This window comes from Erigeron canadensis, chromosome 1, assembly GCF_010389155.1.
Source record: "Erigeron canadensis isolate Cc75 chromosome 1, C_canadensis_v1, whole genome shotgun sequence".
Lineage (NCBI taxonomy): Eukaryota > Viridiplantae > Streptophyta > Magnoliopsida > Asterales > Asteraceae > Erigeron > Erigeron canadensis.
Window position 1 is genome coordinate 53,118,897 of NC_057761.1, and position 19,933 is coordinate 53,138,829.

Here is a 19,933-nt window from a genome sequence, read left to right on the forward strand (position 1 = left end):
AGTGTCAGCCCTCCTTTTTCTTTTGAGTCACCTCCCATTTCACTTTTTCTTTTTCTTCTTCTTCATTTCATGCATTCTTCTTACTTCCACTAAATCAAAGATTAATATTCCAAGCCCAAGGTAGAAATCAAAATAATAATCATCATTAACAACTCTTATCAAGCAAGATTAAAAAGTTAGGGTTTGTGGATTTGTGGTGGAGGTGGCCGAAATTTAAGACGAAAAAGGGGAAGAAATTGTGAATTGAAAACCCTAAGTAATTGTCTTCTTTGTTGAGGTAAGGAATTTCCCCCAATTTAGCTTTATCTTTTCTTTTGGAATCAGGGTTCATGAAGGAACCAAATTTGGGGTTTTGCTAGAAATTGGATTGTGGTTAATTTTTCCTCAATTCCTTAGTTAACCTAGTTGTCATTGGGTTATATAATGTGTTTGATTATGAAACTGATACGTTCTTATGATAAATTGAATTTATGAGAAAAGAAGAAGTTTTACTAGCTATGGAAATGATGATGAAAAGGGTAGAATGAGCTACCTAGTGTTATTATAAGAATGAAAGTAACTCAATGATAAATGGGTTTGGTTTTGGGTTTAGAAAAGGCTAGTAATTGAGTATGACTAGGTTAAGCTAGTCAAATTGTGAATGAAAGCTTATGCATTTTATGATATGATCATAGGTTGAGCTTGTTGAGCATTATTCTTTAACATTGTTGTCTTTGTTGCGGGGGAGGTGAGTATATTTGCATACCTTTATGTATACGTTGGGTCAATTACCATGAGATGTGAATGTTCCAAGCATGGTAATTGATTTGGCGTTAAGCCCATGTGGGGCATAGTTTATGAGGCCTAAGAACCTCCGGGGCCTAAGAACCCCGATAGTTGATCGATTGAGGCCTAAGAACTTCCGGTGGCCTAAGAACCCCGATAGATGATCATGATTATGTTATTTAGCTTATATGGATTCATATATGTATTTGATAGTATGCAAAGTGAGCATGTAAATGTGACACGACGGTGTCATAGGTTACATGTGACAGTCTTTGTACTTGCTTTCCTTCGTATTCGTAAATGTATGCAAGCATATTCACTAAGCCTTTGCTTATATTTTAGTTGTTTACACTTTTATAGGTAGTTCCGGAAGAAGGAACTAGTGTTGTTGAGTTGAAGAGAGTTGAATTAGAGCTTGAAGTAATTTTGGAAGTTCTTGAAGGTATTTAGGTCACCCTTGGATGGATGACGATCTTTGGTGTAAATACCTAGTTGTCCTTCTCCTTTGGCTCTTGGTACATTTTGGTGTGATGGTCATATTCCTTGTTAAATTATGTAGATGAGCAGGTGTAAAGTTGTTAGAAAGTTGTGAAGTTGCAATTTGGACGAAAATTGTGTCAATTTGGGTAAATGACCCGTTTGGTGATGTTCATGGGTTTTGAAACTAGTTATTGTTGTGTGAAAGTCAAAATGTGTTTATAATGTTGTTAGAAACTTTCGGATTGTAGCTTTGAAGTTCATTGTGTCATGGTATGGATTGCAAATTGGTTCAAGTGTCGGTTTTTTGTTGCTGATCAGGTAGCCCATTGCGGCGCAGTGGGGGTGATTTCACCCACTGCGGCGCAGTGGTTTTCTTCGTCTTTATTATCAGTTCCTCCCACTGCGGCGCAGTGGGAGAGTGTCAAACTCACTGCGGCATAGTGGGGCTTTTTCTCATTTTGTTCCGAGGATTCCCACTGCGGCGTAGTGGGGAGTTCTCGACCCACTGCGGCGCGGTGGGTTATAAAAAAAAATCTTGTATTTTCGGTTTATCGAGTCGGGTCCTTTCAAGTTTGTATCAGAGCCAAGGTTTAAGGGATTTAGGTATTCCCCGTGTAGAGAGTGCCTAGACTTAAACCTTCGTTGAGACTCGACCTTAGGTGTCCGAAATTTTATATGGGACCGAAAGATGCGTTTGATGATGCTAATTTATCCACTTGTCAGTATTTAAAGCACAATAAGAAGCCGGCCTTATTGTGGTTGAAGTACTAACAATTTATAAACTAACGACATCAAACCTTGTGACGGTTTAGTATAAAACTATAGGCTTGGTTTTAGTTCGAGCGTGTGGAGATAGGTTATGAAATTAAATTTGTTTATTCAATCTTATTATAGTATGGCTGATCAACGTAATGACGAAGATGGGCACCATAGTCAAAATGAAGATGAAGAGCCCTTATTTGCCGAAGATAGTATGGATATCTCAGACCAAATTGGGAGAGCCTTAGAAAAGTACACTTCTATTTTACTCAAACGGTTGAATGCTACATTAGAAGGAGCAGTGAATGATCACATTGCTCAAATGATCAAAGAAGAAGTTGCAATCAATGTGCAACCGGTGTTTGAAAAGGGGGATGCTAAGGATAAAGGCAAGAAAATTGAAGATGAAATAGAGGTTGAGGTGACGGGGGAAAGGATCTATAAAAAGAAGTTCACTTTCCGAGATTTTGAAGTGTGCCACCCACCGGAGTATCACGGTGATCGTGATCCTATCGTGTGTACACGGTGGATATCGGAAATCGAAGGGGTGTTCCGCACAAGTCAATGCCCCTCACACTTGAAGGTGATCTTTGCGGTTGGTATGCTAAGAAATAGTGGGAAGAGATGGTGGGATGGTTTGTTAGCGATTAAGAAGGGGGCACTAGATGATGTTGAATGGCCCGAATTCAAAGAAATGTTTTTCAAAGAGTTTCGGTCGGAGGCCGAGGTAACCAAGTTGAGGAGTGAATTCCTCAATGATTGTCAAGGTAGCATGAGCGTAAATGAATTCCGGGCTCAATTCTTGGACAAGGCACAATTTTGTCCGAAATTTCTAGAAAATGATCAATTGCTCAAGGAGCAATTTTACTTGAAGTTGAAGAAGAGTTTGCGGGAGAAGATTAGTTTACGCCAAATGGAGTCTTTCTCCATGTTGGCGGATGTGGCTAGAGATCACGAAATTGAGATGGCAAGGGTGGATGATAATGAATTAAAAAGGAAGCATGAAGACGTGAGTTTTCCAAACAAGAGGCCCAGACAAGAAGGGAATTCCGGAAACCACTCTAATAAAAGAGTTCCATTTTGCCGCCAATGCAATATAAATCATTCGGGAGTATGTAGGGCGGTGGAGAAAGGTTGTTACACTTGTGGGAAGCCGGGGCATACTAGCCGGGAATGTAGGTCCAAACCTCACAAGCCCGTTGTTTGTTTCAAATGCTTTGAAGAGGGTCATATGCGAAGTTCATGCCCTAAGTTGACCGAAGAAGAAAGACTGGAAGAAAGGAAGAAAGAGGCGGAGAGGAGAAATACTCAAGCTCATGGAAACCCGCATGGAAGATCGTTTCAACTCACTGTGGAGCAAGCAAGAGACGCGGATGATGTTGTCACAGGTACATTCCTTGTATATAATGTGCCCATGCGAATTCTCTTTGATTCAGGGGCAAATAGATCATTTGTTGCAGCTAGAGTAATTCATAATATTCCCGTGTCTAAATCATATTTAGAAAATACTTTGAAAGTTGAGGTTGGTAATGGTAGGATGGAATTAGTGAAGGATGTGTATAAAGGGTGTGAAATCAAAATCTCTTCAGAACTCTTCCAAGCTAATCTAATTCCTTTTCCAATGGGAGAGTTTGACATAATCTTGAGGATGGATTGGTTGAGCTCTTGTAACGCTAAAATCGCATGTGACGAGAAAGCGGTATATTTGAAGACCTCTAAGGGCGAAGACTTAGTAGTTTATGGTGATAGGAAAGAACGTTCTATACCCGTGTGCACTTTTGCTCGTGCCAAACGTTACATATCCCATGGATGTCATGCTTATCTTGCTCACATCGTTGATGTTGAGAAGAAACCCCTTTCTATCGAAGACATCCCCATTGTTAAAGAGTTCGTCGATGTTTTTCCTGAAGACTTGTCGGGTATTCCTCCCGAACGGCAAGTTGAATTCTCCATTGATCTCATGCCGGGGGCTAACCCCATTGCTAAAGCTCCTTACCATTTGGCTCATACGGAAATGCAAGAATTGATGAAGCAACTCCAAGAGTTACTTGATAAGGGTTTCATTCGACCTAGTAACTCTCCTTGGGGTGCACCGGTACTTTTTGTCAAAAAGAAGGATGGTAGCATGCGGATGTGTATCGATTATCGTGAACTCAACAAAGTCACCGTAAAGAACAAATATCCCTTGCCTAGAATTGACAATCTATTTAATCAACTTCAAGGAGCTTCATATTTTTCTAAAATAGATCTTCGTTCGGGTTATCATCAACTCAAAGTACGTGATGAAGATATTCTAAAAACCTCCTTCCGGACTCGTTATGGTCACTTTGAATTCGTTGTCATGCCTTTTGGCCTCACGAATGCTCCCGCGGCATTCATGGATCTTATGAACCGTGTTTGTCGTCCTATGCTCGATAAGTCCGTGATCGTTTTCATTGATGATATTCTCATTTACTCTAAAAGTTCCTTCGACCATGAAGCTCATTTAAGGGAAGTGTTGGAAATTCTACGTAAGGAGAAACTCTATGCCAAATTCTCCAAATGTGAGTTTTGGCTAAGGGAGGTGCAATTTCTTGGCCACGTTGTTAATAGTGAAGGAATCATGGTGGATCCGGCTAAGATTAGTGCGGTGATGAAGTAAGAATCCGTCGGAAATTAGAAGTTTTCTTGGTCTAGCGGGCTATTACCGTCGTTTCATCCAAGACTTCTCAAAAATAGCTTCTCCATTGACCAAGTTGACTCGAAAGAACATCAAGTTTGAATGGAAAAGCGAGCAAGAAAAGGCTTTCCAACAACTTCGAGAAAGATTAAGTCAAGCACTGGTTCTTGTCTTACCCGATGGCCTTGAAGATATGGTGGTGTATTGTGATGCATCATCTAATGGCCTTGGTTGTGTTCTTATGCAACGGGGTAAAGTCATTGCCTATGCTTCGAGGCAATTGAAAGAGCATGAGAAACGGTACCCTACCCATGATTTGGAGTTAGCGGCAGTGGTCTTTGCTTTAAAAATTTGGCGCCATTATCTCTGTGGAGTCAAATTCACCATATACTCTGATCATAAAAGCCTCAAATATTTCTTTGAACAACGAGATCTCAATAATCGCCAAAGAAGATGGTTAGATCTTTTGAAAGATTATGATTGTGAGATCTTGTACCATCCCGGGAAGGCTAATGTTGTGGCAGACGCCTTGAGTCGGAAAAGTTCTCATCATGCTTTAGTTGTTTCTCCCCTATGGGTTTTGATCACCAATGACTTCCTTGAGCAAATAAAGGAAGCTCAAGAACGGGCTTTACAACGGGATCCTAAAAGAGAAAGAATTCAAGGCCAAATTCAATGCTTTTCTAAGGATTCTCGTCGCCTTACCTTATGTTTTGGGAGGATTTGGGTTCCATTTTCTTGTGAGTTGAAGCAAGTTCTACTTGATGAGGCTCACAAATCCAAGTACTCCATCCACCCCGGTGCTACAAAGATGTATCATGATTTGAAGGTGGAATATTGGTGGCCCGGTATGAAGCGAGATGTGGTGAAGTATGTTGAAAAATGCTTGACTTGTGCACAAGTGAAAGCGGAGCATCAAAAGCCTTATGGTATGTTGCAACAGTTGGAAATCCCCAAATGGAAGTGGGAGGAAATCACCATGGATTTCATCACTAAATTGCCTAAGATGCCTAGAAATCAATTCGATACGATTTGGGTAATAGTAGATAGATTGACCAAGAGTGCCTTGTTTCTTCCTATCTGTGAGACATCATCATCCGAAGTGTTGGCAAAGATCTACGTGAAAGAGGTTGTAGCTAGACATGGAGTTCCTATCTCCATCGTTTCAGATAGAGACACTCGTTTCACTTTTCACTTTTGGCGGAAATTCCACGATGATATGGGAACCAAGCTCAAGCTTAACACCGCCTATCACCCACAAACAGATGGTCAAAGTGAGAGAACCATTCAAACACTTGAAGACATGCTTCGGGTATATATAATCGATTTTGGAGGCACTTGGGATCTTCACTTGCCTTTGGTAAAATTCTCATACAACAACAACTATTATTCTAGTATTCAAATGCCACCGTATGAGATGTTGTACGGAAGAAAGTGTCGATCTCCAATTTGTTGGGGAGAAGTAGGTCAAAGAGAAATAGGGGGCACGGAAGTAGTGTTGAAAACCATCGAAAAGATTGATGTGATCAAGGAAAGACTTAAGGCGGCTCAGGATCGGCAAAAGTCTTATGCGGATAAAAGGAGAAGACCGATTGAATTTCAAGTAGGTGATCGTGTTTTGTTGAAAGTTTCACCTTGGAAGGGCGTTCTACGATTTAAGAAGCGTGGAAAATTGAGTCCTTATTTTATTGGCCCGTTCAAAATTTTGGCTAAGGTTGGCAAGGTTGCTTACCGGTTGGAACTAATGGAAGAGTTATCGGGAATTCACCCTACTTTTCATGTGTCACATCTTAGAAAATGCCTTGCCAACGAGTCTTCCTATGTGCCATTGAGGGAGATTGAAGTCGATAATAAGTTGAACTATATTGAAGAGCCGATCGCCATAGTCGAGGAAGAGCTTAGAAGAGTGCAAAATAAGACGGTGAGAACTTTCAAGATACTGTGGAAGCATGGTAGGATGTCCGATTGTACATGGGAATCTGAGCATGACGTCCTAGTTTACTATCCGTCTTTGCATATGGCTTAGATCATGAGGCCGAGATCCGTTCCAAGTGGGGGAGAGTTGTAACACTCCAAAGATTTTTAAGGTAAAAGAAATTAACCCATTTTTATAGTTTTAACATTAAATTAATTTTCTAGTATTTTATCTTTGGATATGGGGTTACTTTAGTCGGAACTTTAGCGGATAGCGGGTATTTTAATACCAATAAATCATATGGGACGTGGCATCTCCAAAGAGTGCCAACCCTCCTTTTTCTTTTGAGTCACCTCCCATTTCACTTTTTCTTCTTCTTCTTCTTCATTTCATGCATTCTTCTTACTTCCACTAAATCAAAGATTAATATTCCAAGCCCAAGGTAGAAATCAAAATAATAATCATCATTAACAACTCTTATCAAACAAGATTAAAAAGTTAGGGTTTGTGGATTTGTGGTAGAGGTGGCCGAAATTTAAGAGAAAAAAGGGGAAGAAATTGTGAATTGAAAATCCTAAGTAATTGTCTTCTTTGTTGAGGTAAGGAATTTCCCCCAATTTAACTTTATCTTTTCTTTTGAAATTAGGGTTCATGAAGGAACCAAATTTGGTGTTTTGCTAGAAATTGGATTGTGGTTAATTTTTCCTCAATTCCTTAGTTAACCTAGTTGTCATTGGGTTATATAATGTGTTTGATTATGAAATTGATAAGTTCTTATGATAAACTGAATTTATGAGAAAAGAAGAAGTTTTGCTAGCTATTGAAATGATGATGAAAATGGTAGAATGAGCTACCTAGTGTTATTATAAGAATGAAAGTAACTCAATGACAAATGGGTTTGGTTTTGGGTTTAGAAAAGGCTAGTAATTGAGTATGACTAGGTTAAGCTAGTCAAATTGTGAATGAAAGCTTATGCATTTTATGATATGATCATAGGTTGAGCTTGTTGAGCATTATTGTTTAGCATTGTTGTCTTTGTTGCGGAGGAGGTGAGTATATTTGCATACCTTTATGTATACGTTGGGTCAATTACCATGAGATGTGAATGTTCCAAGCATGGTAATTGATTTGGCGTTAAGCCCATGTGGGGCATAGTTTATGAGGCCTAAGAACCCCGATAGTTGATCGATTGAGGCCTAAGAACCTCCGGTGGCCTAAGAACCCCGATAGATGATCATGATTATGTTATTTAGCTTATATGGATCCATATATGTATTTGATAGTGTGCAAAGTGAGCATGTAAATGTGACACGACAGTGTCATAGGTTACATGTGAAAGTCTTTGTACTTGCTTTCCTTCGTATTCGTAAATGTATGCAAGCATATTCACTAAGCCTTTGCTTATATTTTAGTTGTTTACACTTTTATAGGTAGTTCCGGAAGAAGGAACTAGTGTTGTTGAGTTGAAGAGAGTTGAATTAGAGCTTGAAGTAATTTTGGAAGTTCTTGAAGGTATTTAGGTCACCCTTGGATGGATGACGATCTTTGGTGTAAATACCTAGTTGTCCTTCTCCTTTGGCTCTTGGTACATTTTGGTGTGATGGTCATATTCCTTGTTAAATTATGTAGATGAGCAGGTGTAAAGTTGTTAGAAAGTTGTGAAGTTGCAATTTGGACGAAAATTGTGTCAATTTGGGTAAATGACCCGTTTGGTGATGTTCATGGGTTTTGAAACTAGTTATTGTTGTGTGAAAGTCAAAATGTGTTTATAATGTTGTTAGAAACTTTCGGATTGTAGCTTTGAAGTTCATTGTGTCATGGTATGGATTGCAAATTGGTTCAAGTGTCGGTTTTTGGTTGCTGATCAGGTAGCCCACTGCGGGGCAGTGGGGGAGATTTCACCCACTGCGGCGCAGTGGTTTTCTTCATCTTTATTATCGCTTCCTCCCACTGCGGCGCAGTGGGAGAGTGTCAAACTCACTGCGGCGCAGTGGGGCTTTTTCCCATTTTGTTCCGAGGATTCCCACTGCGGCGTAGTGGGGAGTTTTCGACCCACTGCGGCGTAGTGGGGAGTTCTCGACCCACTGCGGCGCAGTGGGTTATAAAAAAAAAAATCTTGTATTTTCGGTTTATCGAGTCGGGTCCTTTCACGGGGCGAGCTCGAGCCTACCAGTTTTTTTCCGAACCAAGCTCAAGCCCTGTCGAGCTCGAGCTCGGCTCGGTAACAACTCTAGTTTTCACCATATATCAATCCATCTATTGATGATTGGTGTGTTTGAAATCCAACTAATACAACATTTTCCTTTCTTCTACCTTATGCAACCAATTCAAGCCTTTTTTTTTTCCTTAAATATTTCATCTATTTTTCGTGCATCCATCAAATTTGATATAAATAGTACTTCGCACTATACATTTTGCATCCATATCTATTTCTTTTATAATCTGTACATTCTTTTCTTCAAAATTCAAACGTAAGATACATTATAATATATAGTGTGCATATATTGTAGTTATGTAAAATCAGTAAGAGATGAATTGGATATATAATTTTTTCATATCTAAAGTTATAAGTAATAGTATATGCTATGTATTGTTGAATATTAAATATTCTGGATAAATTGCAAATGTATAATTTTGTTTGATGTAGCAAACGTGGAGATCGAATATAAAATCCTTAAAAAGGGGACATGGATGGAACGACATTCGTAGCATGGTTACATTTTTAAAGGGAAATGATATATTCTTTTAAAAATTAGCCTAAAAGTTCGTCTGAAATTATAAGATGGTGACATATGAATTTCATTAATTCTCTTTCCAAATCTTATTCTTAGATTTTTAACACTTGTCATCATTTTATGATTATGAGTTTTTTTTAAGCTATTTAGTTATGAGGATTAATTATTTCTTTTTAAATTATCTATAAGAGGTTTGAAAAGAAAACTAACATGGCAATGCTAATATTTCTATTTTATCATCTGTTCTCACCGTTCTCATTTTAAACATGTTTTTACTTGAAAGTTGGAGCCTTATTTCGAGAACCCTTTTTTTTACAAGAACCATGAAAACTCATAAAATATGTATTGGATGATTGGATCACATATTTTTATAGTTCATTTACAAGTGAAACATTATAAAAATATATTGTGGAAGAAAACTTCTAAAACTTTATATATAGTCATTTGTTACATGTGAACAAAAACGTGAATAGATTCATTCAAAAGTTCACAAAATGTTAATTTGAAAGTTTTGGAAAAAAAAGTTTTTCTACAACATACATTTATAACGTTTTAGATGTGATTCAACTTTAAAAACACATGATCCAATAAATAATTTAAAGTTCTCACAATTATTGCAAAAATAGAAATTCTCAAAATAAAAAAGTATATATATATAATTTTTTTTTATGATGAGAACAATTTTTTTAAAAAGAATCATTAGATTTCTTAAAATAAATGAGGACAACTTAAGATGTCTCACTTTAAAGAGAATTCTTGTTTGAAGCTCATCGCTAGATGACGGAAAATGCCCTTTGTTTTTCTTTGAAGTCCCACTCGTAATTGTCTCATACAACATAGAACCTAGTAAATTAAAGAACATCATTTATAACCTCTATTAAATGTAAAATTGGCCAATGGGTTAAAACTCTGAAGTCCTTCAATGATGTTTGGATCTTGAGAGACCAACGTTCAAGTCTGAGCAGGCGAGGTTTTACCTCTAATTTAACGTCGTGCCTTATGTAGCGGCTAAATTGATAGGTTTTCCCTCCCCTACGGTCCCTGACTTCGTGGATCGGTCGCTAGTGACTGTCTGCCCGTATAGATGTAACGGATAGCCGTCCTGTAACACGAACGTTAAAAATATATATATATAAAATTGATGTTTAAGGGAATTAAGACTTTGAGATATCATGAATAAATTTTCATGTGAATAAAATGTTTTTAAAATTAAAGACAAAAAATTTATTATAATAGGTTTACACTTTACTATGGAAGTTGTAAATATAATAAGTTGTAAATATAAATAAATATGCTGTTAAGTTAAAATTTATCATCACTAAGAAATTATGAAACCTACCATTTAATTTTATTAATTATATATATATTTTTTGAACACTTTATATTTGTTATATAACCAATGGAATCTTATGAAATGAATTATAGTTCAATTTTCTAATTTTAATAACTCAATATCCTTTAACAAATTCGATAGATATTCAGTAGTTGTTCCATGCTTTTTATGAACGATAAATTTAGGCTCAACGACATGTCTTTTCATATACTTAACTAAAATTTTAAAGAAAACTCATGCTAGGAAAAGGGAATGATAAATTTACAACAATTATTAACCATCTGCAACAAATGTACATGTTTTACTGCACAATGCACAAATGTATAAAACAGACATTGTTGTATATGACTAAAACTTGTTGTAGCTATACCACTTCCCGCTAAGAAAACCTTTATCTCCATTTTTAGGAACAATTTGCTCACATAACCCAAAATTTCACTATCTCACTCATATATCAATCCATGCTCTTTCATATCTATCTATTATATAAATAAACAAAATTTTGATTACATCATTATTTTTAGAAAAAACTTTATTTGGCATTTTTAGATTCTTTCTTATTAATAATCTTTTTTATATAATTATATTTATGACATCATATTAAATTTAATCCCCCATTAAAAAGTTTATTAAAAATAGCCAAACTTAATGTAAATAATATATATATATATATATATATATATATATATATTTGAAGATTATTTATACTAACATTTTTTTAGAATTAAATCTTATTTCGAAAAACATGTGTTACGTCATTCATTATACTTATTTTAGTTTTGTTTTCATAAATTATGCCTCGTTTTTAGTAGGTATATAAAAATAATTTTTCTTTGATTTGCCCGCGTAATATACGAGTTACTAAGCTAATTTACTTTAAATTTTACAGTAATACTTATTTATTTTAGAAAAATTAAATAACTAATTAACTATACACCAATTTCCAACGTCATGTCAATCTGATTTAAAATAGTTTCTTTTGTCTTGATAATCATCATCATTATTTCTGATTTAAAATATTTCTTTTATTTCTGTGAATATTTTTAGGGGAAAATTACACTTTTGGTCATTGAAATTGGTACGTTTTTCTTTTTTAGTTACTAAACTTCAAAAATTGTAAATTATACACTGAACTTGTCACTTTTTTTCACTGTGCCCAGTTTCGTTAGTTTTGCTCCGTTAAGTTGCACAGATTCGTTAGTTTTTTTTTCACTTTTCGTCCTTTCAATTATTCCATAACTAAAATCAATAATCGACAAACTTCAGTGATGAAAAGTGTAATTTACCTAATTTTTTTTTATATATACCTCATTCGTCCAATTTTAAATGTTATTATTTTGATTTTTTCTTAATATTTTTACTTTTAACTTTGACTCTAAACATTTTTATTTATAACATATAGTAGTTGGTGTAAATTTTATCAATGAAAAATATATTTAAAAATTAGTTCATTATTATATGTTTTATAACAAATTTATATAACATAGACAAAAATATTTATAGTTAAATCATAAGGCGTTATAGATTATCAGAAAAACCTACAACACGTTACTTCAGATAAACATTACAATATCTTATTTTTATTTTCGTTTATTAATAGTTAATAAAATGAATTAAGAAAAACTATATAAGTTTATATATCACAAAAAAAAATTACAGTTAAAGTAGACATAAGAAGACTCGAAATTCAAACATAGTCACTAAATAAATCTATCTTTATAAATAAAAATTTCAATAACAATTATTTCATCATCGTTAAAAAAAAAACAATTATTTCAACTAATCTAACTACTGTATAACAAATAGAAAGTAACTGTAAACATAAAAAATTTGTTTCAAGACATAATAAATGAATATGTATTTTCACTAATCGGCCAAAACAATATATAAAACCTGAAGTTGGACCGATCATCGATTTTAGTTATGGAATAATGGGAAGGATGAAAAGTGAATGAAAATTAACGAATCTGGGCAAGTTAACGGGGAAAAACTAACAAAGTTGACGCAGTGACCAAAAATGAAAAAAAGTGACAAGTTCAGTGTATAATTTGCAATTTTTTAAGTTTAGTAACTAAAAGTGAAAAATGTGTCAAGTTCAGGGACCAAAAGTGTAATTTTCCCTATTTTTAGACTTAATTAACTACTGGAGTAACATTTTTGTTATTTTATTTTTAGACTTAATCCTTCTTCCGGTCATTAAACCGACAAAATCAGGTAACAACCGTTACCTTTTTTTCCAGCAATTCCATGGGACCCACACTTAAAAAAAACCAACCACCTCTGCCATCACCTACCGTCCCACTACCACTATTTGTGCTTACCTGGCTGAATATCCGCCGTCGATCCTCTTATTCCCTCGAATCCTAATCATTTACCTTTTCATTATATCTTCAAAAACACCCCTTAAACTTTCCACATCTTTACACTTAACCAACTTATCACTCTCTCTCTCTCTCTTCTTCAGCCAAATCAGCCCTTCATGCAACCACTGCAAAGTCCACATCTATATAATTCACACTCTAAAAAACACACATAGATATAGATTAGATATATACATACACTTATTCTCTCTATCACACACGCACACAATTATGAGCAGAAACTGAGAAGTGCATAATTGAGCGATGGATGACGTCAACGGCGCGGTGCCGCCGTACGCCGGAGTACGATTTTCCGGCAGCGGAAATGTTCCGAGAGCATCATCGATGACGGAGGATTGGCGGTTTCATGTCACGGAGTTTGCGAAAGGAGTGGCGGAATTGAGCGTTGAGTTTGGGAAAGGATGTAGAGATGTAGTGAAACAGAGTATATTGAGAGATGATTCATTTATAGTACGGAATCTCAGTGGTCCGTGTAAATCGGCGTGTGTGAAATTGAAGTTTTTGAATCAGTATTTACCTGAAGATCGTGATCCGATGCATTCGTGGAGTGTCATTTCCTTCGTTTTCGCCGTTGTTCTTGCAGGTAATTCTGGTTCCGTTTTGTTAGAGATTTTCATTTTTTACTGTAGTGTATATATATATACACATGTGTGTGTACATATATCTAAATCTATCAATATCTATCTACATCTACATATATGAATATAAATATAGATATATAGGAATTGAAAGGATAAACGATTGTTGATTATGATATATCTATATAATATAATATGATGTGATATAATACAATAACAATAACCATTATATTATAATTATAGTTTTATATAAAATTGATCTGGAATTCTGGATCAGACTTTTTGTTGAGATGATGAATATCCTCTTGTGTATTTTTTAAAATTATATTTATACTTATTTTGATTAAAAAATAGTTACATAATCTTGATTCACTCTCTATATATAGTCTTATTTATTTATTTCTATCTATGATTTTATATTCATGTGTAAGTTACAGATATGCTAAGCTCAACATCTAGACTTATTGTTAATATAGTGATGATTTTGATTGGGCATTCTAATATATATATATATATATATATATATATATATATAATGCCACACTTGGATATAGCCTTTCTGCGGTGGCTTGTGGCAGTGCAGTGGCCAGAAAGTGACTAATGGTGACCGACAGTGATGTAAGGAGGGGGTGGTGTAAGGGATGGTGTTTGGTAACATGGATATGACGAAATGTGAGGTGGTGTTTAATTTTTGTGGTATATGCTTTATATAAATGCATAGATATCGATAACTGTAGTAGTATGTATAGATGTTGATGAGATGGATATTTATTGGTTATTTTCATTATTTATTAACTTTTGCTGCAACTTTGTATTGAAAGATTGAAATTTGTCATTCCTGTTGTTGATCTTGATGTTGTAGTTGCTTGTGAATGTAATACATCAGAATTTAAAATGTCTAAAAGTTGATGGAGAGAAATGGAAATGGTAAGACCTAATAAACTAAATTTCCGTTTCAAATGATGACTTCACTAAGCATTTAAATCTTTAGCATTATGAACTAAGTCTGTGTGGCTGACTTACTGAATTAGCTATTTAGCTCAGCTGATTGTTTTTTTTTTTTTTTTTAAATTTTTCTATATAAGCTAAGTGTTTGATTTAGACGTAGATTTGTTAATTATTTTCCAGATACCTGCTTTCGTGCTTCTCGTTTATGTACTTGATTTCGATGTTGCGGTTGCATGTGAATATACAAACTTTATAAAATTGATGAAGTGGAATTTGACAAACTACACTATATATAAACTTTAGAATAATTCAATATTTTAATAGCTGGAAAATATGTTAAGCGTTGAAGGTTCTGATTTGATTGTGATCTATACACACACACATACATAAATATTACGGATTAGCAGGGTATTAATTAATATCGTTCCCTAAACTTCTGCCTTCTGGAAGTTTAGTGGATAATATGGTAGCCTCTGAATATTTTTTGTTTTAACATGTGTGTATTTCAAGAAAGTTACTGTATTAAATATCTCACCGTCAGTGCTCAACTATATGCAGTTCTGATTGCAACTTCTGAAACTGATACAACCCCTCCCATGATACAAAAATTGTACATGCATCCTCCCAATGCTACTCGTATACTATTACCGGATGGCAGACACTTGGCTTACCTAGAGCAAGGGGTTCCATCTGAGAGGGCTCGATTTACTCTGGTCATATCACATTCTTTCCTTTCATCACGACTTGCAGGTAGACATTTAATACAAGTGATAACCTCTACAAAATCCTCTCATTGGAACTATTAGAAAAGTAGAAATGATGAGAAAAGATAGATTTGCATAATTTATTATCTCTCATTTTTTTTATATATTTAAAATAGGAATACCTGGGATTAAGGCTTCACTACTCGAAGAATTTGGTGTTCGTTTGGTTACATATGATCTTCCTGGGTTTGGGGAAAGTGATCCTCATCCTGGCAGGACCCTTGAGTCTTCAGCAATGGACATGTTGTACTTATCATATGCTGTGCATATAACTGACAAGTTCTGGGTGGTTGGACACTCTGGCGGAAGCTTACATACATGGGCTGCACTTAAGTATATTCCAGATAGAGTTGCAGGTATATTCTGCATTTTTTTGATGCATGCATTTTCACTACCAATGTTGCATCTATACAAAAAACTGAGTACCTTAACATCATTTAACATATACACCTTATGCGAAGTGATATGTTGAGGTGTCAATTACAGCCCATTTATATGAAAATGGGTAAACTCAGACTGTTTGTTCGATAACATGTCAAATTAGTATAATATCAAATAGTAGCTAAAATAAAAGTTGTTAGAAGGGTTGGATAGCTAAGCATGTCAAATGTTGTCTAATGTATATTCAAAGGCTTATGGCCTGAATCTGTATATTAGAGAATTTATATCATTACTTTAATAATTTTGTTTATTTATATTTGATGCAACTAGTTGTAGTACTAAAAATTGTGAAGAATGGACAGAAAAGTGAATCTATTTTGACTAGTCATTTTAACCCTACACCTCCTCCACCTTTGCCATCTCTAGATATATATACTACTAGTGTCTCATGATTAAGTTATCATTAAGAATCACAAGTGTTTTTTTTTGGGCGGTAATTTATTAAAAGAAAATCTACAGGTTGAAAAGGATTCAACACGAAGATAAGGTTAAAAAAGTATTACATGTAAAGGAGAGGGTTTTTAAGCCACTCGTCCCATGATATAAAAGGTGGTTTCTTTGTTCTTTTCTCAAATTACAGGCGCTTTCATGGTAGCCCCATTGCTCAATCCATATGAACCAAGCATGAACAAGATTGAAAAACGTAGAGCCTGGGAAAAATGGACATTGAAAAGGAAATTTATGTACTTCTTAGCACGGAAGTTTCCGGCACTTCTTCCATACTTCTACCGCAGCAGCTTCTTGTCAGGAAACCTTGATCAAATAGATAAGTGGCTATCAATGTCACTTGGAAAAAGGGTTAGTAATCTTGAATGATGATCACTTTATTGGCAAAACCAGAGGTGGCCTTTTCAAATCATTTGAATGGGCCAATTTGGGCTGTTGTTTATCTGAAAACAGGTCAAATGGTCAAATCAATGGGTTTAGCTAAACAAGGAATGGGTTATATGAGCCAAATTAGTTGAAAGTCACCCAAAGTCTGTTTAATGCATACAGTCTCCTAAAATGCTTAGTTCAAAATTTTTTAATGGTATTATAACAATACTGTATTTGTTAACGTAACTAACATTTTAGTTAATTGTTAAGAAGTAAAATCAAAAGGACGAGTAAGTGTTTGCAGTTCAATTTGACCCATCCTTAACAGCTTTGACTGTCCTAAGAAACATATTTTGACCTATGACCGAAGTCGCACATCTTGCCAAAATGCCACCACCTCTGTGTATAAGGCTAAATTTGAGTAATATACAACTGTCGCTTTCTCTTGGTTTTTTGTACCAAAAAATAACATCCGAAGTGGAACAACTTCATTATTACTCATTATATAGATCTGGATACTATGAAGTGTTAAAAAGTAAATATTAGTTGATTTAGCACTTGAAGTTGGATTTATCTGTTTTGTTTCACTGTTTCAGGGTTACTTGTATCTTCTGTTTCTGTAGATGTCTGATTGGAGAATTCTATGACTTGGCAGGACAATATTTTCATTGAAGAAGTAAAATATCAAGAGTTCTGGCAGAGGGATTTAGGGGAGTCAGTTCGACAGGGTAATGTAAAACCCTTTGTAGAGGAAGCAGTCTTGCAGGTATCAAATTGGGGTTTTAGCATCAGTGATCTCAATGTCCAGAAGAAACGTCAAGGAAAAGGAATCATCTTCTGGCTCAAGTCTATATACACACGACCTCGAGAAGAGTTGACTGGCTTTCTCGGTCCAATACATATATGGCAGGTCAGTGCAATTTTTTTCTCGTTATGCTGTATGCAGAGGTGGGGACTATAGGCGGGTTGGGTAACTGGTCAAAACCAACTATTTTGGGCACAGCAAATCGAAATGGGTCAGGTTGACCCAAAATACTTTTGACAAATTCTTTTTCCTATAATTAATAATTAGCTTATCAGATACAATTCTACTTAACTTTAATTAAATTAACAGTCTAATTCTTTTTCTAATAATAATATAATTTACGAGACTTTCGAGTTTTGACCCATTTGAACTGCTTCTATTTTTAGCTAATTAGCTTTTATGGGAAAATCATAAGTGCAGTTAACAACACCTAAGAGATACCGTGCACCATTCGTTAATGAATGGGGTTGAAGTTGCCAACTTTGAGTAGATACCATTTGTATACAACTCAAACTGGTTGAATAGGTCGATTTGGATGTGTTTGATCTCAGATGGGTCAAAATCAAATGGTTGGTTAAAAGGGAAACAAAAGGCACCATATACTACTTTTAAGTGCATAAAACCTGCTAAATCATTTTTATTCAAAGATATGGACGGTTATTACGCACAAAAATTATTTACAAAAATGTATTAAAAAGGTGTTTGGACCACTACATGGTCCGTTCATCTCGCCAGCTCCAATATTCAAGTATTTGTCTAATTGTGTCTATAAACGCTGTGCGTTTATCATCTTTTGTAACCCTTTGAATTGTTTGGAATCCCGAGTCATATATGCTAACAATCATATTCATATGTTGCTTATAATGTTAACAGGGGATGGAAGATAGGGTGGTGCCACCATCAATGAGTGACTATGTACATCGAGTGCTACCAGGAGCAATGGTGCATAAACTTCTTTATGAGGGCCATTTCACCTACTTTTACTTTTGTGACGAATGTCATAGACAGATGCTCACCACGGTATTTGGCAACCCGCAAGGTCCTTTGCCAATTACAGTTGAACCAGTAATTCCCATGAAGAACGATACTAATGAAGTAACTGAAGAAACAGAGGAAGAAGAGGAGATACAAGTTAGTTATTCAGACTACAATTCAGATATTACTTTTCTTTAGTTCAGCTTGAGATGCGAATTTTAGATGCATACACAACACTTTGTTAGAGCCGATGACTGATCCCAATGCAGTCATGCTAATAACACTTTGTAGGCTGGAAAAGAGATCAGCAAACCCACCAGCCAAGATACTTGAATGATGATTATACATAGTAAAAGATTAGATTTGTATATCCGGCTCTTGATCTGACCGGTAGGGTATAACTTTTCATCCACAATTAAGGGTTGTGGTTGTGAAAAGGATCGAAGAAACAAAACGGCTATGAAATGTGGATTTCTGTCAAGTATAATGTTTTGCATTAGATGAGTTAATTGACATAAACATCACACGTTGAGCATTGATTAAATTCAAACAATTAGCTCATCCGTGAGATAAATGAGCTACATAATGTACATTTCACACTGTTTCTTGGATGCCTGATCACTAAGGTGTTGAGCCCTTGATTTAACGGGTCATTAGAACCAAACAGGTCAAAAACTTGGAGGGTGTTTGACTGTTCGGGATTTTGATTTGAAAAGATTATCTTTATCTATATCTATACTAACTTATAAAGCATTTTGCCTTTATTGAAAATCTCAATTCATGATTTGAAGTATCTAAAATACCTATCTCTTTTTATTTGCTAATTTAAACATACTAAGCTAATAGCTAATATACCTATAATACCTTTAAATCCTAACCACTCATTTTGTTCTCTCTTCAAATATCAATCATTCATTTTTTTTCTCTCTCCTGAATAAATTATTTTATACATCTAATTCATTCAAAATCTTTTATCTCAAAAACCGTATATCGATAAATTATAAAAATTAAAATTTTATGCTATTTCATTAGCGATGTTAATCGATATACTTTCGACGATTTTTTAAATGCGAGTGCGAAGCCCGTACGGATAAAGCATTTGATTATCACATTTTATGACTTATCACCTCCTATGACCTATCACCCCTACCATCTCATCGCCGCAATGCACGAACACTTTCCCTCGTATTAATAAACAAACTACCCTTCTCTATTTTCAACTCTCTACCTTTAAAATACCCAAAATACCCTTAATTTTTAACACAAAACTAACTCACACACTAAATCTACCCAATATATCCCTAAAATATTTTACACCCATATTTATCCAAACTATCTATCTCCTTTAATAATTAATTTAAATATTTCCACTTAATATCTTTATAATATTCATAATAAAGTTATAAAAGATACATCCCTTAACCATAAAATAACTACACTACCATTTACGTCAATTATATTTTGATTAATAACCACATCGTTACCACCACTGCCACTAACAACACCTGTTGCTGCTGCCGCCCCCGCATTACGCGGGTACCCATCTCTTTTTGCAAAAGGCAAATATGGTATTAACATT

General features: G+C 35.1%; 2 protein-coding genes across 2 annotated transcripts; both read left to right on the forward strand.

Annotated features, from left to right (window-relative positions):
* Positions 1–2,140: 2,140 nt before the first annotated feature.
* Positions 2,141–4,645, forward strand: LOC122594949. The gene has a single exon (XM_043767236.1). The coding sequence runs from the start codon at positions 2,141–2,143 to the stop codon at positions 4,643–4,645; it is 2,505 nt and encodes an 834-aa protein (XP_043623171.1).
* Positions 4,646–13,084: 8,439 nt separating this feature from the next.
* On the forward strand, positions 13,085–18,835 carry LOC122585302. Its single transcript, XM_043757430.1, has 6 exons — positions 13,085–13,610; positions 15,112–15,303; positions 15,434–15,673; positions 16,339–16,556; positions 17,230–17,484; positions 18,253–18,835. Exons 1-6 carry the CDS (start codon positions 13,271–13,273, stop codon positions 18,550–18,552), a joined length of 1,545 nt encoding a protein of 514 aa, XP_043613365.1. The 5' UTR covers positions 13,085–13,270; the 3' UTR covers positions 18,553–18,835.
* Positions 18,836–19,933: the final 1,098 nt, after the last annotated feature.

Bases quoted from the DNA above. Each gene is read 5' to 3' on its own strand.
- LOC122585302 (XM_043757430.1), top strand. From the start codon at position 13,271: ATGGATGACGTCAACGGCGCGGTGCCGCCGTACGCCGGAGTACGATTT. The intron at 15,674-16,338 runs GTATATTCTGCA...CTCAAATTACAG, and splicing joins TATTCCAGATAGAGTTGCAG to GCGCTTTCATGGTAGCCCCA. The intron at 17,485-18,252 runs GTCAGTGCAATT...TAATGTTAACAG, and splicing joins GTCCAATACATATATGGCAG to GGGATGGAAGATAGGGTGGT.
- LOC122594949 (XM_043767236.1), top strand. From the start codon at position 2,141: ATGGCTGATCAACGTAATGACGAAGATGGGCACCATAGTCAAAATGAA.